The following is a 26,805-nucleotide window of genomic DNA, read 5'->3' on the forward strand; positions in this document are numbered from 1 at the left end:
CACTCATGTTCTCTCTCTTTCTCTCCAATAAATAAATAAAATCTTTAAAAAATATATCACTATTGGAGAGTATTTCTTTTATACTAAAATTCATAGGAGGGGACATATATTGTATACTTATTAGGCTATTATTAATAATTTTATGCTGTCTTAAATTCATGTAGTATTATGAAATTTACAAGACTTTTTTTTTAAGATTTTATTTATTTATTCATGAAAGGCACACAGAAAGAAGCAGAGACATAGGCAGAGGGAGAAGCAGGCTCCATGCAGGAGCTCAATGTGGGACTTGATCCCGGGACTCTGGGATCACACCCTGAGCCAAAGGCAGATGCCCAACTACTGAGCAACCCAGGCATCCCTACAAGACATTTAAAAAAAAATCTAATTTATTTACTTGAGAGAGAGAGAGAGAGCACAGGGGAAGGAGTGGAGGCAGAGGAAGAGAGAGTTTCAAGCAGACTCCATGCTGAGCACAGAGCCTCACATGAGGCTTGATCCCACTACCCTGATATCATGATCTGAGCTGAAATCAAGAGGTGGCTGCTAAACCAACTGAGCCACACAAGGTGCCTCACAAGACATTTTTAAAGTTTATTATTTTGAGTAAGCTCTACACCCAAAGTGGGGCTTAAACTCATGACAGAGAGATCAAGAGTCATATACTCAGGGCAGCCCTGAGTCCCAGGATCGAGTCCCAGGTCAGGCTCCCTGCATGGAGCCTGCTTTTCCCTCTGCCTGTGTCTCTGCCTCTCTCTGTATCTCTCATGAATAAATAAATAAAATATTAAAAAAAAAAAAGAGTCACATACTCTTCTCACTGAGCCAGCCAGGTACCCCAAGACATTTTGATTTCTTATAAGGGGTCCCTGCATTAACAAGTAGTATCCTTTTCACATCCCTCCAGATCTTATAACTACTGGGGCTTGAATTCAAGCTTCATTTTTTAAAAGATTTTATTTATTTATGTGTGTGAGAGAGATAGCATGAGCAGAGGGAGGGAGAAACAGACTCCCCACTCAGCAGGGAGCTCCATGTGGGGCTCAATTCCAGAATCCCAAGATCATGACCTGAGTTAAAGGCAGATTTTTTTTTTTTTTAAGATTTTATTTATTTATTCATGATAGTCACAGAGAGAGAGAGAGGCAGAGACACAGGCAGAGGGAGAAGCAGGCTCCATGCAGGGAGCCCGACGTGGGATTCGATCCCGAGTCTCCAGGATCGCGCCCTGGGCCAAAGGCAGGCGCCAAACCACTGCGCCACCCAGGGATCCCAGATTTTTTTTTTTTTAAGATTTTATTTATGAGCAGCCCGGGTGGCTCAGCAGTTTAGTGCTGCCTTCGGCCTGGGGCCTGATCCTGGAGACCCGGGATATTTAAAATATAAATATATAAATATATATATATAAAATGTATTTATTTTATTTTATATTTTATATTTTATATTTTTATATATATATAAAATATATATATTTTATTTATTTATTTGAGAGAGTGAGTGAGTGAGAAAGAGAGAGAGAGAGAAAGAGAGAAAGAGCATGAGCTGGGAAAGGGGCAGAAGCAGAGGGAGAAGCAGACTCCCCACTGAGCAGGGAGCCTGATGTGGAGCTTGGGGCTTGATCCCAGGACCTTGGGATCATGACCTGAGCTGAAGGCTAATGCTCAACTGACTGAGGTACCCAGGCACTTCCAATTTTTTTTTTTTTTTAACTTTTGTTTATTTAAGTAACCTCTACACCCAATGCGGGGCTCAAACTCTCAACTCTGAGGTCAAGAGTTGCACACTTAAAAAAAAAAAAAGAGTTGTACACTTCCCTGACTGAGCCAGCCAGGCACCCCCAATTCAAACTTTTTTATCTTTCAAAATAAAGCTCATCTCTACATGTTTCAATCAATGATTCCTGTGTAACAAACTACCAGAAAACCCCATCAGTCATATGCCTGCACTCAGCCAGTGGTGGGGCTGGCGTGGCCTGCTGGGGTACCTTGCTTTGCCTCGCCTCGCCCTGTGGTCAGCTTGGACTTCCTCACCCTATCTTGTCTTGGGGTTAGCTGGACTTCTTACATAGCAGCAAGATGCCAGGAATGACAGAGGAAGGTATAAGGCCTCTTAAGGCCACATTCAAAAAGAGAGAAAACAGCCTTTTTTATTTTCATTTTTATTTATTTTTAAAAGATTTTATTTATTTATCTTTGAGAGACACACAGAAAGAGAGGCAGAGACACAGGCAGAGGGAGATGCAGGCCTCTCGCAGGGAGCCCAATGCTGGACTCCATCCCGTGACTCCAGGATCATGCCCTGGGCCAAAGGCAGAGGCTAAACTGCTGAGCCACCCAGGGATCCCAGACTCTTTAAAAAAAAAAAAAATTTAATATGAAAGATTGGCATTTTATTTATTTATTTATTTATTTATTTATTTATTTATTTATTAAGATTTTATTTATTTATTCATGATAGACATAGAGAGAGAGAGAGGCAGACACAGGAGGAGGGAGAAGCAGGCTCCATGCAGAGAGCCTGACGCGGGACTCCATCCAGGGACTCCAGGATCGCGCCCTGGGCCAAAGGCAGGCGCTAAACCGCTGAGCCACCCAGGGATCCCCCTATTTATTTATTTTTTAAAGATTTTTAAAAATTTATTCACGAGAGACGCACAGAAAGGCAGAGACACAGGCAGAGGGAGAAGCAGGCTCCAGTGAGCCTGACGTGGGACTTGATCCGGGGCCTCCAGGATCACCCCCTGGGCTGAAGGCGGCGCTAAACCGCTGAGCCACCTGGGCTGCCCCTGGACAGGTATTTTGTAGATTCTTCCTCCGTTGGGCTTTCTGATGTTTTCCTCAGGATTAGATTATGGATTTGGGAGGCTGGGGTTACAAATTTTGGGGAAGAAGACCACAGAGGTAAAGTACTAGTTTCATCACATCATATCAAGGGCACATCCCATTATCATGGCCTATCACAATTGATTTGACCTTGATTACTTACTTGGCTGAGGTAGTGTTTGTCAGGTTTCTCCACTGTAAAATTATTCTTTTTTGCCCTCTTCCCATACCATGCTCTTGGAAAAGAGGTCACTATGAGCATCCCACATTCAAGTGGTGGAGAGTTATTCTCCCTGCCCCCTCCCAGGATGGAGAATCATTTACATAAATTATTTGGAATTCTGATAGGAAATTTGTCTCCTCCCCCATTTATTTATTTTTCATTCATTTATTTGTATCATTATAGACTCAATGAAATTTATACTTTGGGTTATTTTATTTGTTGCTCAAATTATGGGGAGCCATTTAAAAAAAAACTTATTTATTTATTCATGAAAGATACAGAAAGAGGCAGAGATACAGGCAGAGGGAGAAGCAGGCTCCCGACGAGGAGCCGGATTCGGGACTTGATCCTGGGACCCCAGGACCATGACCTGAGCCAAAGGCTGACATTCCACCATCAAGCCACCCAGGCACCTTATGGGGAGCCATTTTTAATCATCTGTCATTACACTAAAGAAATAGAACAGTGTTTTTTTTTAACTTTTAAAATATATATAATGTACAGAAGATTGTACAAACCTCGAGCCTACTGCCTAATGAATTTTCAGAGACACTCACGTAATCAGCACCTAGAAAAAGAAACAAATCATTCTAACTGCCCAGAAACCTACCTCATCCTGCCTGCCAGTCATTACCCTCCAAAAGTAATCAGTATCCTGACTTCCAATAGCACAGATTCATCCTCCTTGTTGTTTTTACATAAATGGAATAATACATTATGTACTTTTCTGTGTCTGGCTTCTTTCACTCAACATTATGTTTGTGAGATTCATCCATGTTGTTATGCTTTGTTGTAGAGGATGCATTTTCTTAAATTTTATTTATTTATTTATTTATTTATTTATTTATTTATTTATTCATTCATTCATTCATTCATTCATTTAGAGGATGCATTCTTGCTATGCAAATCTGCCACCTTGACTTCCCCGCCCCAAGATTCTGAAATGAACCATGTTTCACAAATTTATTTCATTGCCATCTGAGGTTCGGGTCCTCAAAAACAGACTCTGAGACAAGAACATAAGTGTAAGTAATCTATGGGGAGTTGGATCTCAGGAAGCACTGGTCAGGGAGTGAGGAAGGAAACAGAAGAGAGGAAGCCAGGCAGAGGAGTTAATGAGCAATCAAAGCTCTGTTCTGGGGGAGATCCAGGCAACTGTGCCAAATATGTCTGAGTGGTCCCCCAGAAAAGTAAAGAAGCCAAGATGTGTATATACCAACTCCTTTCAGTTATTGGTTTAGAGTTGCTTCTGAGTACATTAACAACACTCTGGCCATTGCAGTCTGCTCCAAGTGTAGGCTAAATATGCACCTATAGCCAGAGAAATCTGGCAAATGGAGGATTGCAGGTACAGGCAGGAAAAAGCCATCAGAGTGAGGAGAGGTGTAGGAAATATGAAGGGCACAAATACATCTTGCCCTACTCTGCTCTATATATCCCACATTAAGTCCATTCTGTCACTGACTCTTCAAAGCTAGCAGCAATACATAAAATAAGATTTAATTGAGATGAATTTGTAGAACAGCCTCAGTCCACGTTACTGCATGGATCCTGTAGCTGTCCTGATCCACTCCTCTACCTCCCTCCTCTACCACTCATTCTGGGTCTTCCTCACCCTCAGTCAGATCTTTGCTGGTCTTGGTTTTTTGTCTCCATCCTTGAGGAATCTGTTTGAATCTTTGGTTACGGAGTCCCTACCTGAGAACCAAGTGCTCTAACCCAGTAGATCCCCCAGTAGGGAACCACACTGGTGTTTTGCGTTATCAGTGTCAACTCAAAGCTCTTGAAAGGCCAGGATATTCCCTTTATCCCATTGTTCAGTTAGTCTAGTAAATGGCCATGGTCCCCTTGTGGAAAGATTAATGGCATCACTACTGTATAGACCTGTTGTGGTGTTTGTAGGGTCCTTCCTCAAAGGGACTAGGAATCCCCTTCAATTGATGCACTCTAGATCTGGAAACTGGGTGAAGAATTATGATATTCTATCATAGTGGCTGGCCTCAGCTTTCTACTCACTCCTATTACTTTTATACTGCTGTATAACAAACTACCACAAACTTAGCAGCTTAGAACACACTCTATTTTATTCATAGTTTCCATGGGTTAGAAGTCTAGGCATGGCTTAGGTGGGTCCTCCACCTGAGGTCTCACAAGGCTGTAATCAAAGTATCACATGGACTATGTTCCTTTCTGGATAGAGCCATCTGAGCACTCTTCCAAGGTGAAGTAGTTGTTGATAGAATTCAGTTTCTTGCAGTTGCAGGACAAAGCAAGTGCTCTTGACACGTTGCCCTCTCTCTTCTAGGCAGTTCACCTTTTAGCAGCTTCCTTCTTCAAGGCCAGCAGGAAGATTTCTCAGTGCAGTTGGCTAATATGGTGTCTTTTATAACATAACCTAATTAAGGAAGTGACTATCCAGGCATCCCCAGTGGCCCAGTGGTTTAGTGCTGCCTTCAGCCTGGGGTGTGATCCTGGAGACCCAGGATCAAGTCCCACATCGGGCTTCCTGCATGGAGCCTGCTTCTCCCTCTGCCTGTGTCTCTGCCTCTCTCTCTCTCTGTGTCTGTCATGAATAATAAATAAAATCTTTAAAAAAAAAAAAAAAAAGGAAGTGACTATCCCATCACCTTTACCATACTCTATTGGCTAGAAACAAGGTATAGATAGGTTCTTGAGAAGAGGCAATTGTACAAGAGTGTGACTCATAGGAGGAGGGGGCTCACCCCAGGCAGAATGCATCTCTTTCACATTCATTCTTGATCTTTTTGTTGCTGTTGTTATAGAAGTTAAGCAATATCCCTATTTTTCTGCCCATCTTTCTTTTTTTTTTTTTTTAAGATTTATTTTTATTTATTTATGATAGACAGAGAGAGAGAGAGAGGGGCAGAGAGAGAAGCAGGATCCATGCCGGGAGCCTGACGTGGGACTCAATCCCAGGACTCCAGGATCACGCCCTGGGCCAAAGGCAAGCGCTAAACCGCTGAGCCACCCAGAGATCCCCTGCCCATCTTTCTTGTTCCTAGGTGCACCCTAGTCTATTAGCCATTGCCCCTTGAATCTGGGATGATCTTGTGACTTGCTTTGACCAATAAAATTGGCAGAAGTGATACTGTGCCTGTGACAGAGCCTAGACCTTAAGGTGTCTTGCAGCTTCTGCTTCTGTCCTCTTGAATGCTGAGATCTCTATATAAGGAAGCTGGTATAGCCCAGTAAAGAAGAAAGGCCATGTGGAGGAAGTGTTCCAAGCCAACTGCCAAAGCCAACTGTGAGACATGTAAGTGATGCCAGCTTGGACCTTTCAGCCCAGCTAAGTACAGTTGAATGCAGCTATGTGAGTGAACCCAGCAAAACCAGAAGAGGAACCACTCAGTCTACACACAGAATCCTGAGAAATTACAAATCATTGTCTTAAGCTACTGGTTTTGGGGTAGTTTGTTACACAGTCATAGGTAACTAAAATATATTTCTATTTGAACTCCAGTCAATCACTGTTTGATGGTTGCCCTGGGGCCTTAAAACCCTGGCTTTTCTGGTCTGCCTTGCTCATGAGTCAAGCGTGCTCCAGTGATTAGGGAAAACTCTCAGGCAGGGAGTCCCAGATGTTTGCAGGAAGGAGCTGTCAGCATATACAGGAACACTGAGTATTGGGCGGATATGGTGGAGACCAGTCACATTTCCTACAACCTCAGAAGGTCTTTTTCTCCAACTTGTATGTGGAGTGGGGGTGGGAGGTGGAGATGAGGAGGTTTCTTTGAGGAACCGCAGACATCCAAGTGAATGATACCTCTGGGAGACACCACCACTTAGGAGAAGAGTTTGCAGAACAGAAAGGTGGGACTGTCCCAAACTGAGATTGGGGGCTTCCCTTGTTCTTCTCAACTTCCCTAAGAGCCAGAGTTCTCACAGTCTGCTCTTAGACGGCATGCCTAGAATCCCACATTTTGCCAGCTCTCAGATTTGTCTCCATTGCTTTCTGCTTCCTAGTGGGCAAACCTACTTACTCTGCCTGGCTGGGCTCCTCACTAGCCTCCTATCGAGCTACCATCCTTCTCTACCATCCTTCTCACCTCTCAGTACCTTCCCTGTTTCCCAGCCTCTGGCCTTGAGGTCCCCACTAACTCCATGTCCTGTCCTGTTCAAATATAATTCATCCAGATCAGCTTTTCCAATATCAGGACATCTAAACCTTAAGGAGTTTTATTTTATTTTAAGATTTATTTATTTATTCATGATAGACAGAGAGAGAGAGAGAGAGAGAGAGAGAGGCAGAGACACAGACAGAGGGAGAAGCAGGCTCCATGCCAGGAGCCTGACGTGGGACTCGATCCCGGGACTCCAGGATCGCGCCCTGAGCCAAAGGCAGGTGCCAAACCGCTGAGCCACCCAGGGATCCCCTAAACCTTAGGGAGTTTTAAAAAGGAACTTGTCAAAAAAGATCTCATCAGTGAGATGAAATTACAGAAAAATCTCAGATGTGATTTTCTCCATTTCTGTCATTGCAGGGGAGATTATATTTAAGGTTGTAATAAATGTGATATCCTAGGCTGCAGAGTTGTTCCCAGGTATCAAATGTTGTGAATTAACATTTCAAAACATCTTGGAAAGTTACCAGAAGAAATCTTTCTTTTGTCTGAACATGCAAAAAAATAAAGAGAAGCAAATTTTGTGCCTATACTAACATGAGCTATGTTCCTGTATTTGAAATATAAGGAAGTGGTTCTACAAGAGACTGACGAAAGAAATTTACTTCCAGTTTAGTAAGACCACAAGAGCAGAAATCACAGCATTTTGCATTGGGTTTGCAAAAAAAAAAAAAAAAAAAATCAGGTGGGGGTGGGAGGTGGGATCTGGGAGATCCAGATGTGAAAAAAAGAACTCACTTTAGAAGAAAAATTTAGTCTGAAACCAAGGATCAGAATACATAGTGTATTATTTACCAATCCTCTGAATTGCAAATGGCGGCAAAAATAAATGAGTTGGTTTAGTTTCCTTCATCTTAGTATTTTCTTCCTCATAATAGCTAGTGAACTTTTTTGAGCATCTATCATGTGTCAAAAACTTCCATTCACTTGATCTAATCCTCAGAGCAACATCCACTATGCCAACTCGTTCTAGTTGAAATTCATGACCACACTTCTCAAAAGGAGTCTCAATGCTGCCAAGCAACCCTACTACACTTCTCCAGTATGTTCTCTCCCCCATTCTCCCAAACCAGTTATTTCACACATTCCGTCTCTTCTCAAAGCTCTCACATCCTCCTCCACTTCCTCAGTCCTACCTACCTCTCCCCTCTCTCCCCAGACTTCTCTCCACCTCACTCCATTCTAGATCTTTATATTCCATGGATACACCAAACTCTTTCTTCTGCCTCAGGGCTTTTGAAATTCTCTTTCCCTCTAATTGGAATGCTCCACACCCTAATCTTCACAAGGCTAGTTCCTTCTTGTCTTCTGTCTTTCCTCAAATGTCAAATTCTCAGAGAGCCCTTCCTTGTAAATTCAAAGATGCTCCAACTCAGTCACTGTCTTGCACATCAACCTGGTTGATTGTCTTCCAAGTATTTATCAACATCCAATACTGCCTATCTATTTATTTCTCCCAGGTCTTCACTTAAATGAAGCTTCCCTATGTGGTTTTCTGCTATATTTTCAACATCCAAATGTGAGTCTGTCACAAATAGTGACTCAAAAATGAATATTTATTGAGTAAATTATCTGAATGTTTGGCAGCTGAGGAAGCTCAAGATCAAAGATTCTAAATAAATTGCTTATATTCACTTAACTAAATGACAAAGTTGGGACTTGAACCTAAATCTTCTTAGGTCCAGGCTTTATCCCTCATCTACATAAAAATCTCTTGCTCGGATGAACATTTAAAAATGTATTTGGACTGAGGAATATTTGTGAATGTGGACAGCATTTAAGATAACTTCAGAATGAATAGTCAAATTCCTCAGGCAGAAAACCAAGGAGATGCTGAGGACATCTGGCTGGACAAAGCCCATGGTAACTAAGGAGCAGTGCAGCCTGGCTATTCCCAGCTTGTTCCTGGCTGGCTTCCAATTCCTCTGCCTTCCTTCCTGCTTCCTGCATCTTTGAGCCTTTGACCACCTGCAGTACAGCACTGTTTAAGTTGGGCTCTCATTTTCCCTTCATACCCATGAAGTGAGCTAGTTCGTGCCTGTCAGTGGCATTAAGATTCGTGTTTTAGAGAACCTAGAATAAGACAGTTTCTGTGGGGACCGGTCAACTCTAAATCTATGTTTATATATCAGCCTAAATCCTTGGGAAATTGCATTTTTAGTTCTTGCAGAAAATGGGAATCTTGTGTTGACACTTCATTGATCCTCAAAATGATGAATAAAAGGTGAAGGAGAGAAAATGAGGACTCTTTTGGGGCACCTAGCTAGTTCAGTCCATAGAGCATGCAACTCTTGATCTCGGGGTCGTTAGTTGGAGCTCCACATTGGGCATAGAGCTCCGTTAAAAAAAAGAAAAGAAAATGAGGACTCTTTTGGTTGTTATTTTAACTAGCATTTAGGGAAATCTTCACAAGTAGGTTATAGTCTCAAGGAATGCTAGATGTAAGGGGTCATTCATTGGATTTTCTTCAGAAACTAAGATCCAGACAGGTAATGATACTTATAGAGTGTTTATTATATACCTGGCATTATTTTCAGTTTTCTTTTTAAAAATTATTATTATTTTATTTTTATTTTTATAAATATTTTATTTATTCACTCATGAGAGACACAGAGAGAGAGGCAGAGACACAGGCAGAGGGAGAAGCAGGCTCCACGCAGGAGCCCGATGTGGGACTCGATCCTGGGACTCCAAGACCACGCCCTGGGCCAAAGGAGGCGCCAAACCGCGGAGCCACCCAGGGATCCCCTAAATTTTTATTATTTTTAAAAGATTTTATTTATTTATTCATGAGAGACACACACAGAGAGGCAGAAACACAGGCAGAGGGAGAAGCAGGCTCCATGCAGGGAGCCCAATGTGGGACTTGATCCTGGGACTCCAGGATCATGCCCTGAGCTGAAGGCGGACGTTCAACCACTGAGCCACCCACACGTCCCTATTTTCAGTTTTCTATGTGTATTTATTTTATCTTTAACACTTTATGAAATAGATACTATCAGTATTACACCCATTTTCCACATGAGGAAACTGAGGCCAAAAAGATTTTGAAAATTTGCCTAAAGTCACAAGCTGTTAGGCGGCAGAGCCAGGATTTCATTCACGCGATCTGACTCTGGAGCAGGGATTCACCTTTTTTTTTTTTTTTTTAATTTTATTTGTTTATTCATGAGAGACACACAGAGAGAGGCAGAGACACAGGCAGAGGGAGAAGCAGGCTCCATGCAGGGAGCCCCACGTGGGACTTGATCCCGGGACCCCAGGATCAGGCCCTGGGCCAATGGTGGCGCTAAACCGCTGAGCCACCCAGGGATCCTCTGGAGCAGAGATTGTTAACTACCCCCTATTTTTGTGTTCATTTGTTTTTACTATGGATTCCTTTGGCGGTTTGTGGAAACCTATAGACTCCTTCTCAGAATCTCTTTAAATGTGTAAATAAAATACATGAGATGACAAAGAACAACATTTATATTGAAATATAATGATTAGAGGGACTCCCAGATGGCTCAGTTGGGCGTCTGCCTTCAGCCCAGGGCGTGATCCCCAGATTCTGGGACCGAGTCCCTCGAGTCCCTCGTTGGGCTCCCTGCATGGAGCCTGCTTCTCCCTCTGCCTGTGTCTCTGCCTCTCTGTGTGTGTCTCTCATGAATAAACAAAATCTTTTTAAAAAAATGAAATATAATGATCAGCTTATTAGAAAAACAAGTATATGTTATAGTGATATATGTGCTGCATTATTAATGCATCAAATAATAAGAGGCAGTGACAGTTCTAATAATACTGAAGTTGTGATAAATGCAAAAATATTTCTAGATATCTCAACTGTAATATAACATGAAAATATCTGTGATTTCTGTTGGTGACAAGGTCATACGTTTAAGGTTAGTGAAAATAAAGTTGTACTTTTGTCTAAGCTAATGGATCCCTCCCTTGGACTGCAAGTTAGGACATAATGCCCTTAGAAGTGTTGCAAAAATCCTCCTGACTGGTCTCTTTGCTTCTAATCTCATTCATTCTCCCGGCCCTGACCACTCTCTTCACTCTCTGTCATTCCTCCTTAGAGACTTGCTGAACACCCTCCCTTACCCTAAGATCCATAGAGTTCATCACCTATTCCTCTATGTCACTTTAGGATCTTGTATATACATTTATGATTGCATGTATAACAATGTATGGTATTTGTTAATAGGTCTTTCTTATTTTAATATGAGCTATTTGGGAGTAGGGACTGTGTCTTGTTTATTCATTCACTTATCTGCTTATTCATTCAATAAAAATGTATTGAGCACTTCCTGTTACAAGGTACTATTCTGGGCACTGCAAATATAATAAACATGATAGACTCAGGCCCTGTCCTCACTATTTCACAATCTTACACTCATTTCTGGCCCTCAGTATTTGGCTCATGATTGAAATATAATAAATTAACCTGTTTAATTGAACTGAATAGAGTATTTCAAGATCATATTACTAGTTGACAGAAACTTTCTCTAAAAAATGTTTTAAAAATGTTTTAAAATATTTTATTTATTTATTTTAGATGGAGGGGCACACAGAAGGGTAGAGGGGGAGGAAGAGGGACAAGCAGACTCTGTGCTAGGCATGGAGCCTGACTTGGGGCTCAATCTCAGTATCCTGAGACCATGACCTAAGCTGAAATCAAGAGTTGGAAGCTCAACCGACTTGAGCCACCCAGGCGCCCCTAAAAAAACATTTCTTGAGAAGTTCCTCAAACTTTTTTTTTTTTTTTTTTTTTTTTTTTAGATTTTATTCATTTACGAAAGACAGAGAGGCAGAGACACAGGCAGAGGGAGAAGCAGGCTGATTCGGGGTTCAATCCTGGAGCTCCAGGATCATGCCCTGAGCTGAAGGCAGATGCTCAACCACTGAGCCACCCAGGTGTCCCAATCTTTGTATTCTCATATAAATTGCCAGGTATATAGCAGACATTCAAAACAAAGATTCCTTTCCTTTAGGCTCTTTGTGGCCCTGACACCAAGTAAGCTAAATCTTGCTGCATAGTAGAGAAATGAGAACAGCTGGTCATTCATAAGTTTTGCAGGAGGGAAGAAGAGTTGAGAAGGACTATGTTTGCCCTCTTTTCTGGTCAGGTATAATATATAAGATACCTAGCTGACATTTATGGATAGTTTCCAATGTACCAGGCACTGTTCTAGGCGCTTTACACATATCACCACCTCATTCAGTTCTCAAAATAATCCTCATAGAGAGAACTGAGGCTTAAAGAGGTTAAACGGGTTGTCCAACTTCTGATAGGTAAAAGGTACTCAGGTGGGGCAGTTCCAGCCCAGGCAGTCCTAGCCTAGCACCTCTTCCTCTTTGCAGCCACTGCTATTGACTATGTAGGGTCAGAGGTAAGGACTTTGAATGGGATCCACCTACAGCCTGCCTCCTGGTCATGACCTAACTCAAGGCAAGCACCTTTGAGATGGCAAATTGGTTAAGGCTGAAGTCTGTAGTGAGAGCAGAGCTGGTGAGAGCAGAGCTAACAGCAGCTCTGTTCCCTGGCACAATCATACTACATTGTTTATCTAATATTGCATTTTTATAACAATTGCTCAAACTATTCCCCTCTGGAACTAGTATCAGTTCTACTATCTGTGAAGCTACAGGAAGAAGTCTCTTAAAAAGGAAATTCTCTTTGAACTGCCATTAGACAGAATTGGATAAATTCTACCAAACTGGGGTATTTATTTAAGTTAATTACATTGCATTCTGATTTTTTTTTTAATTTTTTATTTATTTATGATAGTCACAGAGAGAGAGAGAGAGAGAGAGAGAGGCAGAGACACAGACAGAGGGAGAAGCAGGCTCCATGCACCGGGAGCCCGACGTGGGACTCGATCCCGGGTCTCCAGGATCGCGCCCTGGGTCAAAGGCAGGCGCCAAACCACTGCGCTACCCAGGGATCCCTGCATTCTGATATAATGATATAAATAACACATGTGCATTATTTACCTAATTTACCAAACTGAAATGTAAAATAGAAATACAAGTACCTGAGTATCTTTGGACAGAAGTAATTTAAAAACATATGGATAGAAGTAACTTAAAAAATGAGTTTTTCCTTCTCCAGTCAAAAGATACAGAGTGGCTGAATGGATAAAAAAGCAAAACCCAATTATTCACTGTCTAGAGGAGGCTCACTTCAGCTTTAAGGGCTTAAATAGACTGAAAGTGAAGGGATGGAAAAAGATATTGTATGCAAATGGAAACCAAAAGAAAGCAGAGGTAAGCTATACTTATATCACCCAAAGCAGACTTTAATTAAGCCAAAGCCTGTAACAAGAGACAAAGAAAGTCATTATGTAATGATAAAGGGAACAATTCATTGAGAGGCTGTAACATTTGTAAATATTTACACACTCAACATGGAAACACCTAAATATATAAAACAAATATTAACAAATTTGAATGGAGAAATATGCAGCAATACAATAGTAGGGAACTTCAATATCCCACTTGCAACAATGGATAGATCATCCAGACAGAAAATCAATTAAGGAACATTGGACTTAAAAGACACACTAGACCAGATGAACTTAACAGACATTTAAAGAACATTTCATCCAACAACAGTAGAATACACATTCTTCTCAAAAGCACATGGAACATTCTCCAGGATAGATCATATGTTGGTTAAAAAAATGACTTTTCATCAATTTAATAGCTTGAAATCTTATCAAACATCTTCTCTGAACACAGTGGTATGAAACTAGATAGCAATTACAAGGAGAAAACTGGAAGATTTGCAAGTAGGCAGAAACTAAACAATATGCCCCTCAACAATCAATGGGTCAAAGAAATCAAAAGAGAAAGAAAAAGAACTAAAATGGAAATGTAATATATCAAAATTTAGGGAATGCAGCAAAAGCAGTTTTAATAGGGAAGTCTATAGCAATTAACTCCTACATTAAAAAAGGGGTGGGGGCAGCCCTGGGTGGCTTAGCGGTTTAGCACCTGCTTTCAGCCCAGGGCATGATCCTGGAGTCCTGGGATGGAGTCCCATGTTGGGATCCCTGCATGGAGCCTGCTTCTCCCTCTGCCTGTGTCTGCCTCTCTCTCTCTCTCTGTGTCTCTCATGAGTAAATAAATAAAAATCTTAAAAAAAAAAGAAAGGGGTGGGACACCTGGGTGGCTCAGCAGTTGAGCCTCTGCCTTTGGCTCAGGGCATGATCCCTGGATCCGGGATCAAGTTCCATATCAGGCTCCCTGGATGGAGCCTGCTTCTCCCTCTGCCTATGTCTCTGCTTCTCTCTGTGTGTGTCTCTCATGAATAAATAAATAAAATCTTAAAGAAAAAAAAAAAAAGGAGTGCCTGGGTGGCTCAGTTGGTTAAGCATCTGCCTTCAGCTCAGGACAGGATCCCAGAGTCCTGGCCTAGGGCTCCTGCTTCTCCCTCTTCCTCTCCCCTTCCACTCCCCCACTTCCTGCTCTCATTCTCTCTTCCTCATATAAATAAATACAATCTTAAAAAAACAAAAGCTCTCCAATAGATAACCTAATTTTATACCTCGATGAACTAGAAAAAATAAAGAATGAAGCCCAAGTTAGTAGAAAGAACAAAATAACAAAGATCAGAGCAGAAATAAATGAAACAGATTCTAAAAGACAATAGAAAAGGGATGCCTGTGTGGCCCAGTGGTTGAGCTTCTGCTTTAGGCTCTGGGCGTGATCCCAGGATCCTGGGATTGAGCATGGTATCAAGCTCCCTACTCAGTGGGTAGCCTGTTTCTCTCTCTCCCTCTGCTGCTTCCCTTCCTTGTGCTCTCTCTCTTTCTCTCTCTCTCTCTCTCTCTCTCTCTCTCTCTCTGTGTCGAATAAGTAAATAAAATCTTTAAAAAAGAGAGAGAGGACTCAAAGTTACAAATGAAAGAGGAGACATTACAACTACCAACTACAGAAATTCAAAGGTTCATAAGAGATTACTATGAACAAGTATATGCCAACAAATTGGAAAACCTAGAAGAAATTTTCTAGAAACACACAAACTTCCAAAATTGAATCATGAAGAAATAGAAATCTGAACAGAATGATTACTAGCAAGGAGATTGAATCAGTAATCAAAAAACTCCCAGCAAAGAGAAGTCCTGGACTAGGTGGGTTCACTGATAAATTCTACCAAACATTGGAAGAATTAGCACCAATTCTTTGCAAGCTCTCAAATAGAAAAAGAGGAACCACTTTCAAACTCATTTTATGAGGCCAGTATTACCCTGATACCAAGCCAGACAAGGATATTACAAGAAAAGAAAATTACATGTCAACGTTCCTCATGAACATGGATGCAAAAATCCTTAACAAAAAAATGAGCAAACCATAGAACAATGGAACCAGGAGCTAGTTGTTTGAAAAGCTCAATAAAACTGATAAACTTCTAACTAGAGTCATAAAAAAAGGGAGAAAGAGGACTCAAAAAAATGAGCAAACCAAATCCATAGTACATTAAAAGGGTCATACACCATGATTAATTGAGATTTATTCCAGGAATGTTTTCATATCTTCAAATCAATGTGATATACCACATTAACAAAATGAAAAATAAAAATCATATGATCATCTCAATAGATGCAAAAAAGCATTTGACAAAATTCAACATTTTTTCATAATAAAAACTCTTAACAAACTAGGTGTACAGAGAACACACCTCAACATAATAAAGATCATATTTGTTGGGGTGGCTCAGCGGTTGAGCATCTGCCTTCAGCTCAGGGCATGATCCTGGAGTTCCGGGATCGAGTCCCACATTGGGCTCCCTGCATGGAGCCTAATTCTCCCTCTGCCTGTGTCTCTGCCTCTCTCTGTGTATCGCTCATGAATGAATGAATGAATAAATAAATAAATAAATAAATAAATAAATAAATAAAATAAATCTGTTAAAAAAAAAAGATCATATTTGTCAAGCCCACAGCTAACATTATACTCCATAGTGAAAAGCTGAAACATTTTCTTCTAAGATCAGGAATAAGGGCAGTCCTAGTGGCTCAGCGGTTTAGGACTGCCTTTATCCCAGGGCCTGATTCTGGAGATCCGGGATCAAGTCCCACGTCTGGCTCCCTGCATGGAGCCTGCTTCTCCCTCTGCCTGTGTCTCTGCCTCTCTCTCTTTCTCTCTCTGTGTGTCTCTCATGAATAAATAAATAAAACCTTAAAAAAAAAATCAGGAATAAGACAAAGAGGCCCACTTTTTTTTTAATTTACTTTTTTAAAAAACGTAATCTTTACACCCAATATGGGGCTCAGACTCATGACTCTGGATCAAGAATTTCATGTTCTGGGATCCCTGGGTGGCTCAGCGGTTTAATGCCTGCCTTCAGCCCAGGGCGTGATCCTGCAGTCCAGGAATCGAGTCCTGAATCGGGCTACCTGCATGGAGCCTGCTTTTCCCTCTGCCCGTGTCTCTGCCTCTCTCTCTGTGTCTCTCATAAATAAATAAATAAAATCTTAAAAAAAAAAAAAAGAATTTCATGTTCTACTGAGCCAGCCAGATGCCCCAAGAATGCCCACTCTTGCCACTTTTATTCAACACAGTACTGGAAGTCTTAGGTAGAGCAATTAGGAAGAAGAAGAAATAATAGGTAACCAAATTGGAAGGGAAGAAGTAAAATTGTCTCTATTTGCAGATGATATTACATGTGGAAAACCCTAAAGATCCCACCAGAAAAACTGATAGAATAAACAATTTAGTAAAGTTATAGCATACAAAACCAATATATAAAAATCAGTTGTGTTTCCACACAATAACAATAATCTATCTGAAAAGGAAATTAAGAAAACAATACCACTTGTAATAGCATCAAAAAGAATAAAATACTTAGGGATAAATCTAACCAAGGAGGTGAAAGATCTGAACACTGAAAACTATGACATTGATGAAAGAGATTCCAGACACAAATAAATAGGGGCAGCTCGGGTGGCTCGGCAGTTTAGTGCTGCCTTCAGCCCAGGGTGTGGTCCTGGAGACACGGGATTGAGTCCCAAGTCAGGCTCCCTGCATGGAGCTTGCTTCTTCCTCTGCCTGTGTCTCTGCCTCTCTGTCTCTGTGTCTCGTGTGAATAAATAAATAAAATCTTAAAAAAAAAAAAGACACAAATAAATGAGAACGTACTCTCTGCTCATGGGTTGGAAAGATTGATATTTGTTAATATTTCCATACTAGGGCAGCCTGGGTGGCTCACTAGGATTCGCACCTGCCTTTGGCCCATGGTGTGAACCTGGAGACCCAGGATCAAGTCCCATGTCGGGCTCCCTGCATGGAGCCTACTTCTCCCTCTGTCTGTGTCTCTGCCTCTCTCTCTCTCTTTCTCTCTCTCTGTGTGTGTGTCTCTCATGAATGAATAAGTAAAATCTTAAAAAAAAAAAAAAGAAACTATCCACTGGAAAGTTAAAAAAAATATTCCATACTACTCCAAGCTATCTAGACTGAATACAATCTCTATCAAAATTGCAATGGCATTTTCCACAAAAATATGAAAAACCATTCTAAATTTTTTAAAAAAGATTTTATTTATTCATGAGAGACAGAGAGAGAGAGAGAGAGAAAGAGAGAGAGAGGCAGAGACACAGGCAGAGGGAGAAGCAGGCTCCATGCAGGGAGCCCTATATGGGACTTGATCCCAGGTCTCCAGGATCACACCCTGGGTGGAAGGCAGAGGCTCAACTGCTGAGCCAGTCAGGCGTCCCCCATTCTAAAATATGTATGAAATCACAAAAGGCCCTAAATAGACAAAATCTTGAGAAAGAAGAACAAAACTGGAAGCATCACACTTCCTTTTTTTTTAAGAATTTATTTATTCATAAGAGACACACAGAGAGGCAGAGATATAGGCAGAGGGAGAAGCAGGCTCCCTGTAGGGAACCTGATGCGAGACTCGATCCCAGCACCCCAGGATCATGCCCTGAACTAAAGACAGACACTCAACCACTGAGCCACCCATGTGTCCTGAAGCATCACACTTCCTGATTTCAAGTTATATTACATAGTTATAGTAATCAAAATAGTATGGTATTGAAATATAAGACATGTAGATCAATGGAACCTTATAGAGAGCCCAGACAAACACCCACACATATATGATCAACTAATTTATGACAAAGGAGCCAAGAATACATGCTGGGGAAAGGATAGCTTCTTCAATAGACGATGCTGGGAAAACTGGATAGGAAATGATCCTGGTATCAGACAGACTTGTCTCTACAATGAGCCGTTACCAGATGAGCAAGTTAAAGATTATGTGAACTAGGGGTTCAATGTCCAGCATTCTGTTCAATATATAATAACATCATTGTCTACTTTGAAGGAACAATCAGAAATACAGGCCATGTGGGTAGAGAGGTTGGGATAGTAGGGATTCATAGCTGTAATTGTGAAAACCTGAGGGATTGGCCTTAAGAATTGCCAGTCTTGAGTTCTTGCTTATGTGAGCAAGGGGGAAGCCAGAATGACTCCTCCCTCATCCCATCCCGTGGAAAGCCAAAAATACTAATTTCTCGACCAATGATGATTTCCTACAGATGTACAAAAACTAGTGTCATTTTTAAAAAATGATTTTATTTATTTATTCGTGAGAGACACAGAGAGAAAGAGAGGCAGAGACACAGGCAGAAGGAGAAGCAGGCTCCATGCAGGGAGCCTGACGTGGGACTCCATCCCGGTGCCCCAGGATCATGCCCTGGACTGAAGGCGGTGCTAAACCGCTGAGCCACCGGGACTGCCCCTGTCATCTTTCTTAACAACAATAAGATTTCCAGTAACAACTTCATGAGAAAGTTGATTCTTTACAAAATTGCTCTAGCAATATTTCTGCCAATGCTTGCCTCAGAAAATATCATCTCTACCCTGGATGGGCCTGGCATGTGGCCTCTGGCCATCACAATAGAAGCTATGTTCCAACACAGGTGCTCTCAGCAGATACTATCCATTTGGACCCTGGTCTGATCAATAAGGAGATGCATCTATTGCATCTATATATCTATTTATGAATCTATTATCTGTATCTATTATTTCTCTTTATCTATTTGTATATATCTACTTAAACATATGTAAGGAGGCAAAGTATTTCTATCTATCTATCTATCCATTATATATATATATTTTTTAAAGATTTATTTATTATGAGAGAGAGAGAGTGAGTCCAAGTGGAAGGAGGGATGAAAAGAGAGGAGAGAGAGAATTTCAAACAGACCCCTTACTGAGCTCAGGGTCCAATATGGGGCTCTATCCCATGACCCTGAGATCATGACTTGAGCTGAAACCAAGAGTCAGATGCTTTTTTTAAAAAAAATATTTTATTTATTCATGAGACACACAAAGAGACAGAAAGAGAGGCAGAGACACAGGCAGAAGGAGAAGCAGGCTCCATGCAGGGAGCCCGATGTAGGACTCAATTCTGGGTCTCCAGGATCATACCCTGGGCTGAAGGCAGTGCTAAACCGCTGAGCTACCCAGGCTGCCCAAGACTCAGATGCTTAACTGACTGACCTACCCAGGCGCCCAAGCTTTTATTTTTAAATAATCTCTACACTTAATGTTCAAACTTAAAACCGTGAGAACAAAAGTCAAATCCTCTACCAACTGAACCAGTCAGGTGCCCCAACACTGGTTAACTTTTTGAAATAATTTTTTAAAAACGATTTTATTTATTTATTTATTTGTGAGACAGAAAGCACAAGCAGGAGGAGGGGCAAAGGGAGAAGCAGGCTCCCCACTGAGCAGAGAGCTCCATCCCAGGACACCTGGATCACGACTGGAGCCAAAGGCAGATGCCCAACCAATAAAACCATCCAGGTGTCCCTAAAATAATTTTTCAATCGTGATAAAATATACACAAGATTTATCATTTTAATCATTTTTTTCATTATACTCATTAAAAAAAAGATTTTATTTTTTTGAGAGAGAGAATGAGAGAACAAATAGGGGGAAAGGGAGACTCAGGCTCTCCACTGAGGAGGGAGCCCAATATGAGGCTTGATCCCATGACCCTGAGATCATGACCTGAGCCAAAGTCAGACACTTAACCAACTGAGCCACCCAGGCACACCATTTTAATCGTTTTTTAAAAAAGATTTTATTTATTTACTCATGAGAGACACAGAGAGAAAGAGGCAGAGACACAGGCAGAGGGAGAAGCAGGCTCCATGCAGGGAGCCTGATGTGGGACTCGATCCTGAGTTTCCAGGATCATACCATGGGCCAAAGGCAGCACTAAACCGCTGGGCCACTGGGGCCACCCATTTTTAATCATTTTTAAGAAAGGAATGATAGGGATGCCTGGGTGGCTCAGCGGTTAAAGTGTCTCCCTTTGGTCCACGGCATGATCCAGGACTCCCAGAATCGAGTCCCGCGTCAGGCTCCCTGCATGGAGCCTGCTTCTCCCTCAGCCTGTGTCTCTGCCTCTCTCTCTCTCTGTGTCTCTCATAAATAAATAAATAAAAATTAAAAAAAAAAAAGGAGTTACAATTCAGTGGCATTAAGTACATTAATATTGTTATATAACTATCTCCAGTATCCATCTCCAGAACTTTTTCATCATCCCAAACTGAAACTCTGTAACCCATTAAACAATAATTCCCCATTCTGCCCTACCCCTAGTCCCTGGTAATTTTTTTAAAAATATTTTATTTATTTATTCATGACACAGGGAGGGAGGCAGAGACACAGGCAGAAGGAGAAGCAGGCTCCATGCAGGAAGCCCCATGTGGGACTCAGTCCTGGGACTCCGGGATCATGCCTGGAGTCAGAGGCAGGCACTTAACCACTGAGCCACCCAGGGGTGCTGCCCCTGGTAATTTTTAAAAAAGATTTACTAAAAAAAAAAAAAAAAAAAAAGATTTACTTATTTATTTTGGGAGGATAGGGGCAGAGGGAAAGAGAAGCTTGAGCAAACTCTGAGCTGAGTACAGAGCTCCACATGGGGCTTGATCTCATAATCCCAGGATCATGACCTAAGGCAAAACCAAGAGTTGATTGCCAACTGTGCCACCTAGGTGCTACCCAGGTGCCCCCAACACCTGTTTATTTTTATAGAAGTATGTTTAATCAGGATTCTTTTAGCAATAATTGCGCCTTGGATAAACCTCATTGGCTACGATATTGCCCACTGCGCAAAGCTTTTAATCAGGATTCTTTTTTTTTTTTTTTATTTTTTTTTCAATTTTTATTTATTTATGATAGTCACAGAGAGAGAGAGAGAGAGAGAGGCGGAGACATAGGCAGAGGGAGAAGCAGGCTCCATGCACCGGGAGCCCGATGTGGGATTCGATCCCGGGTCTCCAGGATCGCGCCCTGGGCCAAAGGCAGGCGCCAAACCGCTGCACCACCCAGGGATCCCTTAATCAGGATTCTTAAATGAACTTTTATTTATTTATTTATTTTTAATTTTTTGAACTTTTATTTGTTAATCATAATTTGGGTTTCACTGATACTCTTGAAGTAGATATTGTTTTTATATGTTTGTTGTCTAATTGAATTTCCTCTTTTGTGAATTGTCTGCTTATATTTTGTCCATTTTCCTTTAGGGTTATACTGTGATGTTTTAGTAGGGGTATTAGTGTACTTTCTCCCATGGGATAAAACCAATTTAATTCAATAAATTTCACATTGCTTCCCATGTGGCAGCATAGCAACATTAAGAAGAAAAGAAGGAGTAAAATCCTTCTTTGTCATTCTCAAACTGTTAGCTCTCACTAATCATAATTAATTTTTAAAAAGATTTATTTACTTGGGAGAGAGAGAGAGAGAGAGCGACTGAGAGAAAGAGAGCGCAAGTGGTGGGAGGGGCAGAGGTAAAGGGAGAAGCAGGCTCTCTTCTGAGCAGGGAGCCTGATGTGGGGCTTGAACCCAGCACCCTGGGATTATGAGCTGAGCCAAAGGCAGACATGTAACTGAATGAGCCACTCAGGCACTTAATTTTTTTAATTAAAAAGACACAAAGTTGGGGCACACTGTTGCAGAGTGGGGTTCCTAGGAAGTAGGCTATGAAATGGAGGTTAGCATGCAGGAAGTTTATTGGAGAGTGTCCTCATGATCAACACCTTTTGGAAACCAAAGGAAGCATGACTGGACAGAGGGAGAAGTTGGGCTCTGATACAGTTTCAACAAAAGCTTCAGCCAACTCCCTATGGAGTTCCAAAGCTGGGTCAGCACTTCAGAATTGTCCTGAGTTGGGAGGAAGTGGCCAGTCCTTTATACTCCAATATAGACTAGTCATTGAAGGTTAAGATTCCCTGAGAAGTGATCAGGGACAAAATGACTCTTTTCTTTTAGTTTTCTCAGAAAACGTCCCAAAACTGGAAGAATAAGTTCTTCCGTCCTGAAAGGTGATATGGGAAGTGAATCAGTGTCTTCTACAGTCCACTTTTTGCATCCCTTGGAATCACTTATTTGTGTAAGTGCTGGGTGCAGGTCTTCCAGGTTCTGGTGGGCCTCTCTTCCTGAAGGAAACTTATAAGGAGAGGAGACTGTGATGATATGCAGCTTCCACCACTGAAGCTGATCTCGAGGCCCCAAATATACTCATTGTCTTGTGGTTGAGGTGGTTTACCTGATGTTATGACCCAGGTCCTTATGCCTGAGGGGTCTTAGGCCCTGGTACCAATGCCCTTTATAGACCATGGCTGATGTACTTTTCCATTTACAAAATTGGGTAAGAAAACACCAAGGTGGGACGCCGGGGTGGCTCAGTGGTTGAATGTTTGCCTTTGGCTCAGGTCATGATTCTAGGGTCCTGGGATCCAGTTCCACATCAGGCTCCGTGCGGGAAGCCTGCTTCTCCCTCTGCCTGTGTCTCTTCTCTGCCTCTCTCTCTGTGTGTGTGTGTCTCTTATGAATAAATAAGTAAAATATTAAAAAAAAAAGGCATCAAGGGATACCCGGGTGGATCACTTGGGTGCCAAACATGGTCCTTCCATCCCCTAATATGTAACAGAATCCCAAGCTCCTAATGATAAGGGTTAATTACTCCTGCCAAGATGGTGACTACTCTTGGGCACCTGCCTGGCTCAGTAAGTCGAGCATGTCACTATTGATCTCAAGGTTGTAAGTTCGAGCCCCACATTGGGTGTGGAGATTACTTAAAAATAAATTTTTTTTCAATAAAATCTTGAAAAAAAAGAAAAGATGACTTCTTTTCATGTTCGCTGGTCTCTTGACACAAGGCATCTGAAATGCCCAAACAGCAATCGTAGCTTGAAGTTCAGTGGGACTCCTGCTGTGCCTCTGGGTGCATTCCCCTTAGAAACCAGGATTTATTTATTTATTTATTATTTATTTATTTATTTATTTAGATTTTATTTATTTATAAGACACACACAGAGAGGGGAAGACACAGGCAGAGGGAGAAGCAGGCTCCATGCAGGGAGCCTGACATGGGACTCGATCCCTGGTCTCTAGGATCACATCTTGGGCTGAAGGCAGTGCTAAACCACTGAGCTACCGGGGCTGCCCCAGAAACCAGGATTTCTAAGCTCACAGAACCAGTTGAGCTGCTGGGATGCACAGAGCATGGTCATTTCTACCACTACCCCTTCATTTCCAGACCCATCTATTCTACCTACTGGGGATAAAGCACCATACATTGGTAACTGATTTAGAATGTATGAATAATAAAAAAAAATGTATGAATATGATCTTCAGGGTGGTGTCTCATCTCCTTATCCTTACAAAGTATGGTCTCTGAGCTGGTGTTTCAGTGTGTCTTTGATGAGCCATCACAGGGGATCCCTGGGTGGCGCAGCGGTTTGGCACCTGCCTTTGGCCCAGGGCGTGATCGAGTCCCACGTTGGGCTCCCGGTGCATGGAGCCTGCTTCTCCCTCTGCCTGTGTCTCTGCCTCTCTCTCTTTGTGTGACTATCATAAAAAAAAAAAAAAAAAAAAGGATGAGCCATCACATTGCTTAAAATCTAGGGACAGAGTGTGACTTCTTGAAATGACTATAGACCTAGGTGCTTTTCTTTTCTTCTCCTTCTCTCCTCCTCCTCCTCCTTCTCTTCTTTTTTTTTAAAGTAGGCTCCATGCCCAGCATGGAACCCAACACAAGGCTTGAATTCATGACCCTGAGATCAAGACCTGAGATTGTGTTCAGTGCTTAACCAACTGAAACATCTAGGCCCCCCAAATATTTTATTTTTAAGTAATCTCTACATCCAAGGTGGGGCTCAAACTAATGACCACAAAAGTCGCATGTTCTGCTGCTCTACTGAGTCAGCCAGGCATCCCTAGACCTGGGCTTTAGAGGGAGATGGTACATATGTTGCTTGAGTGCTATGGATAGTACTATGAGTTACTGAAAGGATTTGTGAAAATATACCCATGTCAATTGCTCTTATGCAGCTGTTTGATCAATGACTGAAGGAGAAATATAATGAAGTATCCAGATGGCCTCTCAAACTCCCTATTAATACTTTTTTTGTGTAATAGCCCTTTTGAAAAATTGAGGAAAAGCTATAAATCCTCTTTAATTTTTAAAAAAATTAAAGTAGGCTCCACGACAATGCGGGGCTGGAACTCGTTATACCCAGACATCAAGAATCACATACTCCACCGACTGAGCCAGCCAGGAGCGTCCTGAATCCTTTTCTCAAAAATGCATAATTATACACAAAATACTGTTCATAATTTTAGGGGTCCATGAAATTCTGAAACCAAACCCTGGACTCCAAGTTAAATATTGCTCTCTCCTGTTTTTACTCCCAAGAGGCAGCTTAACTCTCAGTCCTATTTTAGAATACAGTATGGGGCTAAGTTTACTAAACTAGATCTCAAGTAACTTCTTGAAGCAGATTATTTTGGAGAACAGGAGGGGTTACTATATTTTTTTACTTTTTAAAAAAATATTTTATTTATTTATTCATGAGAGACAGAGAGAGAGGCAGAGGAGGGAGAAGCAGGCTCCATGCACCGGGAGCCCGACGTGGGATTCGATCCCGGGTCTCCAGGATCACGCCCTGGACCAAAGGCAGGTGCCAAACCGCTAAGCCACTCAGGGATCCACATTTTTTTTTTTACTTTTCAAAGTATAAAAACACGACAGAAGATGCCACATTCTGGATCAAGAAGCTGTGATGGGCACTACCAACAATAATTTTTTTTTTTAAAGATTTTATTTTTTATTTTAGAGAGAGAGATAGCAAGAGAGACGAGGAACAGGGAGGAGATGAAGTAGGCTCCCCACTGAGCAGGGAACCTGACCTGGGGCTGGATCCCTGGATCTTGGGATCACGTCCTGAGCTGTCCCTTAACCTGAGCTACCCGGGCGCCCCTGATTTCTGACCACAGACGTAGCTGAATCTTCAGCAAATATTTACTGGATGCCTCACCAAGATAAGACAGACACCATTTGGGTCCTTTATGAGCCTCTCCACTTGAAAAAGCTTAGTGCCCTTTATTTATTTTTTTAATAATAAATTTATTTTTTATTGGTGTTCAATTTGCCAACATACAGAATAACACCCAGTGCTCATCCCGTCAAGTGCCCCCCTCAGTGCCCGCCACCCAGTCACCCCCCCTCCTCCCCCCTAGTGGCCTTTAATGAAAAAAAAAAAAAAGGTTGGGGGGGAATCATCTAAGTTTGAGAGGCATCGTGGGGGCTCAAAACAGGGCTCTGGGCTGGCGATCTGATTCCCGGTTTCCCCACGTCGTGGACTGTGTCCTTGGCGAGTCACTTGTCTCTCATCTATGGAAATCGGTTAACCTGCATATAAGAACTGCTGCAAATCGTCAAAGATGACCTTTGTAAAACTGAGCACGGAGAAACGAAAAAACACAAGTACGACGCGTACTGATAAAGCGACAGCCAGGAGGGCCGCACCTTGAGCTCTTGCACGGCTCAATCCCCACCGCGGCGCCCAGCACGAGGTCAGGCGCCGCTCAATAAGCCTTCCGGGAGGGACCCACTTCCGCTTCCGCAGGCCGATTTTCGCTGGAGGCGTGAGCGCAGGACGCCCGACGCACGGCAGCGTCGGACCTCCCCCGCCCCCCGCCGCGCATGCTCCGAAGGCTAGGCGGAGAGCGGAAGGGCGGGGGAGTGACGAGACGCCGCGGACCGCCGGCTCGTTCGTCCCGCAGCCCCGCGCGGGAGGCGGGGGCGCGCGCACGTTCGCGCGGCTGGCTGCGTACAGTAGTGACGGCCGCGCGGGAGCGGTCACGTGACCATAGCGGCTGCCTGTACAGTAAGGACCCAATATGGCAGCGGCGGTAGCAGTGGCAACGGCAGCAGGAGGACCGGCCGCCCCATAGACCCCCGCCCCCCCCCTCCCGCGCACCACCCCCGCCGCTTCCTCTGCTTGGGTGCTCCTCCGGCCTGACTTCCCCTTTCTCCCACCTTTCCCGGCACCGCGGGAAAAGCATCGCAGGGCAGAGCAGGCAGGGAGGGCGGCCGGAGCCCGGACACGGGAGCCTCCCAGTCAGTTCAAGACCCGACATGAGGGAAAAGGGCCGTAGGAAGAAGGGCAGGACCTGGGCGGAGGCCGCCAAGACGGTAAGGGGGAGGGAGCGAAGGGGAAGCCCGGGAGAATTTCGTTCCCTCGCCGCCTGCCGGTCGCAGGGGAAGGGAGGTCATTGGCCCAGCGACCCGGCTGAAGGGGGCACAAAACCGCGCGGA

At 42.7% G+C, this 26,805-nt stretch overlaps 1 protein-coding gene and 1 pseudogene across 3 annotated transcripts in view; one reads left to right on the forward strand and one right to left on the reverse strand.

The window, feature by feature from the left end:
• The window catches only part of ASXL2 (ASXL transcriptional regulator 2), a 335,805-nt gene that overhangs the window by 178,660 nt on the left and 130,340 nt on the right, over positions 1 to 26,805 (forward strand). The window contains exons 1-2 of one of the 3 annotated variants that reach the window (XM_072770813.1): positions 6,343 to 6,494; positions 8,648 to 8,706. The exons of 1 other annotated variant lie outside the window; for it this stretch is intronic. Coding sequence is in view for 1 of the 2 variants with exons in the window: in XM_072770812.1 (XP_072626913.1) it covers positions 26,626 to 26,682 (57 nt within the window). In the remaining variant the exon portion in view is untranslated. Of the gene's footprint in view, positions 1 to 6,342; positions 6,495 to 8,647; positions 8,707 to 26,265; positions 26,683 to 26,805 lie in introns of those variants that run through there. One more of the 3 variants, XM_072770812.1, reaches the window with a different exon arrangement.
• LOC140602046 (U4 spliceosomal RNA) lies at positions 21,187 to 21,318 on the reverse strand (annotated as a pseudogene).

The sequence above is a fragment of the Canis lupus genome, chromosome 12 (assembly GCF_048164855.1).
Source record: "Canis lupus baileyi chromosome 12, mCanLup2.hap1, whole genome shotgun sequence".
NCBI classification, from domain to species: Eukaryota; Metazoa; Chordata; class Mammalia; order Carnivora; family Canidae; genus Canis; species Canis lupus.